Consider the following 5332-nt stretch of genomic DNA (forward strand, 5'->3'; position numbering starts at 1 on the left):
GATTAACCCTGTGTTGTGTGCTGTGCTTAGTCGCCCAGTCGTTTCGATTCTTTGAGAACCCATGGACTGAAGTCTGTCAGGCACCTCTGTCCACGGGAATTCTCCAGGCAAGTATAAAGGGGCGGGGGGGGGCGGGTTTGCCATGCCCTCCTCCAGGAGATCTTCCCAATCCAGGGATCAAACCCAAGTCTCCCGCATTGCAGGCGGATTCTTTACCATCTGAGCCACCAAGGAAACCCAAAAGTACTGCAGTGGGTAGCCTATCCCTTCTTCAGGGGATCTTCCCTACCCAGGAGTCGAACCGGAGTCTCCTTCATTACAGGCGGTTTCTTTACCAGCGGAGCTACCAGGGAAGCCCAGGATTAACTCTAAAACCTATAAATAGAATAAAATATAATAAATTACACACAATGTGTGAACACTACGCATTTTTCTCTTAAAAGATTTTCTTTTTACCCTCAGGAACCTAGTTTTGGCTCCCCAAAACACAGATTTCCCTCAATAGTCATTTAGAAAACAAGACTTAGAGTCAAAGCATATATACAGAAACAACTTTTTTGCTAGAGGATTATAATTGCAATATAAGACAGGAGATCCCAAAGGAACCTGAGACACTGCCTTGCCCTGATTTGGACGAAAGACCCAGGCGATTAGTGAAAAACGTTTCCTGCATCCCTCGGGTGTGTGCAGCTGGAGCGGTCTCCCAGAAAGTAACAGCAGAGACCACTGAGGTCAACCAGCATTTGCAGTCACCAGCGCAGTATCGTGAATGGTTCCTCCTACCGCCGGCCGGCGCTCCCCAGTAAACTGACTGCCTCCAGCCCTCCCGGCCACCCCCGGGTTTCCTGGGTTACTGGCCTCGGCGCTCCTCCCAAGTTCTCTTCCGAGAGCGACGGCGATCTTACGTTCTCGGCGCGTGACGCAGCACGCTTTGGTATAAATACGTGCGGCCGGCAGCCTCTTTCTCTCTAATCGCGCGGCAAGCCTTCAAGATGGCGCCGGTGAGTGTTCGTCTTGCTGCCGGGAGTGAGCTGATTTTTGCCCGTTGTAGATGAGTTTTGTAGCTGGCGAGTTGAGATCGTCTAATTTTAGGCAGAGGAAGGGGAAAAATGGAGACATGGGTTAGGAACACAAGCAGAACGTTAAGATTGTGAGGTTTTTTTTTTCTCTTACTCCTGTCGACTGCCATGCGGTCTTGTGGATTTCGACTTAGGCTCGAATTGGCTTAAAATGGTTGGTCGTGGCAGCGCAAGGAACGAAGAGGAGGCAGGAAGGTGAACGGGGCTAGTGGGACAGCCTTTGGGCCATTGCTTTTTTTTTTTTTAATCTCGCGCCGGATAACGCCGATGATACCCTGTTTGTTTCCACTAGGAAGCGAAGGTGGGTAACGCGGCAGGTCTAATGGCTTTGCCAGGCGAAGGGAGAGAGCTGAGGCACTCAACTTCCGGGATAGCGGCGGTTGCAGAAGTTTCAGAGAACTTTTAAAGTTAGGGAAGAAGTTTCTTCATTATCTCACGATAAGTTTTTTAAATGGTGAAAGCCAGAATTCTTAGGTGAATGTAAAAGTGGCGTTTTTCCAAGTTTTCTCTTACTTTATAAGGGAACCAGTACCTAAAGCCGGTTAAAGAGCTTTAAAGCCATCCAAAGAGCATTTGAAATGTTAGGGTAAAACTGCATTTCTAAACCTAATTGATACTCAGAGATATAAATTGCCCAGTCAAGTCCAGCTCCTAGTATTCTCTTCTACCAGTTTCAGTTAAGTCGCTCCAGTCGTGTCCGACACTTTGCGACGCCATGGACTGCATGCAGCACGCCAGCCTTCCCTGTCATCCCTAACTCCAGGAGCTTGCTCAGACTCGTCCTTTGAGTCGGTGATGCCATCCAACCATCTCATCCTCTGTTGTTCCCTTCTCCTGCCTTCAGTCTTTTCCCAGCATCAGGGTCTTTTCCAGTGAGTCAGTCCTTCTCATCAGGGGGCCAGAGTAGTGGAGCTTCAACATGAATATTCAGGACTGATTTCCTTTAGGATTGATTGGTTAGATCTTGCAGTCTAGGAGACTCTAAAGAATTTGCTCCAGCACCACAGTTAAAAAGCATCAATTCTTCAGCACTCAGCTTTCTTTATGGGCCAACTCTCACATCCATACATAACTAGTCAGAAAACCATAGCTTGTTTCAAAGTTTGGGTAAGAATTTTTGACGTAAATATGTTTTTTAAAAAGCAGAACAGATTAAAGATTCGTTTTCCTCACCCATAACAGCATTAAGGATTGAATTTTCTAGTGGTAAGTGGGCGGAATATCCCATGCCTGGTTATTTGAAATTGAACATGTTCTGTCTGGAAAATAATAAAAGCCCACGAAACTTAGTCTTGATAATTTGAGGGAGGAAAAATGGACCTGATTAGAAGTTCTGATCAAGCTCTGGGTAACTTCTTGAAAGGAGGTTGATTCTCTTAATTTTTTCCATTTGAAAAATAGGATTCTTGGGAATCTGGTGAAGCAAACTATAGGTCACCATGTACTTTGAGATTTCTTGAATTTGTGAAACACTTATATGATAAACAAGGGAAGTTTCCAGTGAATTTCATATGAGTGTACTCCCCTACTCATAGCCGGGTTAGAAAAAGTTAGGGTGTAGAATTTTGCACCATTTCATACATATATAGCCTCATTGTACATCTCTGCACTGATAACAGGGTTTTGATTTTACATGTGAATAAATTGTTGTAGAGAGCCATACTTATATTGACTTTTCTGTAGAAGAAAGACAAGAAGCCTAAGAAGTCAACCTGGAAGTTTAATTTGGATCTTACTCATCCAGTAGAAGATGGAATTTTTGATTCTGGAAATTTTGTAAGTATCACTTTGCTCAGCTTGTTTTTACCATTTTAGTAGAATTTCTAAGAATGAATTACATAATCTTTGATTTTAACCTAATCTCTGTTCCTAGGGGTACCTTCCCTAGTGAATATCTAGGGTTTTCTTCCCTAGTGTGGCATTTTTTCTGTTTTAAAATAGGAACAGTTTCTGCGGGAGAAGGTTAAAGTGAATGGAAAAACTGGAAATCTTGGGAATGTCGTTCACATTGAACGCTTCAAGAATAAAATCATAGTCGTTTCTGAGAAACAGTTCTCTAAAAGGTTGGTATGTATGTTCCATTGTGTTTTAACAGTGTTGAGTGCTTTAGTATAAGAATGTGTTTGAAGAAGCATGTCTGTTGTGTAATACGGGAGTAGTGTCCCAGCTTCTAACAGAAGCAGCCAATCAAAGGTAAATTTCTCTAATGTTCGTCTTGTGGCCAGTTTTCATTCATTAAGATTTTCTTGACAGATAGTAAATATTAATATTTCATAATGACAGCACTGTTTGTTATTGCATAGCCTAGCAGTGAACCAGACACACTAGGTAGCCACTACCCAGGAACTTAAATTTTAGCAAAGAAGAGAATGAAATGCAGTGATGTAAGTAGTTGATAAGAGCTATGTGTGAGTGCATAAAGAAAGTTGATGTTTAAAGTGGTCAGGGAAAGCTTCACCTGAATGAATTACGTAGTGAGCCAGAGACTTAGGAGCCTGTGGTGGGAGTGCATATTAGCTGTGGTCGTGAATTAATCACTAGGGATTTGAAGATGAAGTATCTGTCCCCAAGGTTCTTACGGACATGCAGATAACTGTTACAAGTGCAATATTGTAATTGCTGCATTGACGGTAGAGACTGGGATAGCAGGAGTTTGCCGAGAACCTGAGAGTAAGCTTAGTGTTACCAGTGGAATGAGAGTCCTCACAGGGAGCAACATTGACAAAGGGCAGGGAGGCTTGAATGCGTAGGAGTTCACAATTGTAAAATATAAAGAGAGAGTGATTGGCATAATGAAATCAGGCCATGCTGAAAGCTTTTTTTATAAGGACCGGGCCATATGCAGGTTGCAAGACTGGATAATCTTGAACTTGTGAATAAGATTCAGCCCTGTTGACAGGTTGCCTGTTGATCCAAGATGGGATTGAGATTAGGGAGATTGGTGGTGAAGAGAATGTTGATGTTGGCATGTAACATTTGAAGAATGAGGTCTTATTGTTTAATTTAGAAATCTAATGTCGCAGGAAGACTAAAGAGGAAGCTGCTATTACTGCTATCCTTCATATTAGTCTCCAGCATGTAAAGTTTATTGCAAGGGTGGGGGAGAATAAGGGTTTTGTTATAGGGCATAAACTGATACTAATTGAGGTTGAGAATGCTACCTTATATTCCTAGCAGCCTTGCTCAATATTTAATACAAATGAAATAATTAGAGGGAACTAGGAACACAGAAGATGAATATGACAGTGCATCTTATATCGGCCTTTATGTAGTAAGTATTATATTTAATGAAATTTATTTTTATTTTAAAGGTATTTGAAGTACCTTACCAAGAAATACCTTAAAAAGAACAATCTTCGTGATTGGCTTCGTGTGGTTGCATCTGACAAGGAGACTTATGAGCTTCGTTACTTCCAGATTAGTCAAGATGAAGATGAATCTGAGTCTGAGGACTAGATGATGCCATCCTTTATACGGCTTTGCTTGCTAATAAAACACATTAAGCATACAAAAGAAAGAAACATCTTGAAATGGACCTTTAGCTTATCAGTGAATAAAAAACATTACTCTGTAAAACATTCATCTTTTATTTAAGTGTATGCTGTTTATATGGTGCTGGCTTTCCTTTAATACTTTTTTATATTTTTATTGGAGTGTAGTTGATTTACAGTGTTGTGTTAGTTTCAGGTATATAGCAAAGTGAATGTGTAAATAAGCTTTTGTCCACCGCCCCCCCCCCCCAAATACTTTGTATAAGTAGTATTTAAATAGCTTATAGCTAGTGGAATTTCAGGATTTCTGTAATGTACTGATTTTACAGATGTCCTCAAGTTAAAAGTATATAGCAAAAATACAATTTGGTGTGTAGGTATATAATAAAATATTTAGATTTGATCAGCAGTCTCTCTTTGTACAATGTGTAAATGAAATCCTGATTGCCTACAACAGTTCTTACGCGTAAGTGCTCAGTATTGATCACTGCTGCCCTTTGCTTCAGGGGAGTGCTTCCCTAATTAGCATAAAGGGTCTGAGTTGAGCATGGTACTATAAACCAGTTTGCCTGTTGATCATGATCCAGGTGCCTTGTGGGCACTAGAAACAAAACCTTTGAAGGATTTGAATCTGAACTCTTACCCACTAAATCTGCTTCTATGTTCTTTGAATAATTAGAATTCACTCAACTAGTTGGAATCTCTCAACCTCCTTATTAATCATTCAGAAAATGTTGATCTTCTGTTGCTTGAAACTCAGTG

At 41.2% G+C, this 5332-nt stretch overlaps 1 protein-coding gene across 1 annotated transcript; it reads left to right on the forward strand.

The window, feature by feature from the left end:
• The first annotated feature begins 878 nt into the window (after positions 1 to 878).
• On the forward strand, positions 879 to 4659 carry RPL22L1 (ribosomal protein L22 like 1). The gene is made up of 4 exons (XM_043473749.1): positions 879 to 1001; positions 2763 to 2855; positions 3021 to 3142; positions 4391 to 4659. The coding sequence occupies exons 1-4, from the start codon at positions 993 to 995 to the stop codon at positions 4533 to 4535; spliced, it is 369 nt and encodes a 122-aa protein (XP_043329684.1). The 5' UTR covers positions 879 to 992; the 3' UTR covers positions 4536 to 4659.
• The last annotated feature ends 673 nt before the right edge of the window (positions 4660 to 5332 follow it).

Source organism: Cervus canadensis, chromosome 7, assembly GCF_019320065.1.
Source record: "Cervus canadensis isolate Bull #8, Minnesota chromosome 7, ASM1932006v1, whole genome shotgun sequence".
Lineage (NCBI taxonomy): Eukaryota > Metazoa > Chordata > Mammalia > Artiodactyla > Cervidae > Cervus > Cervus canadensis.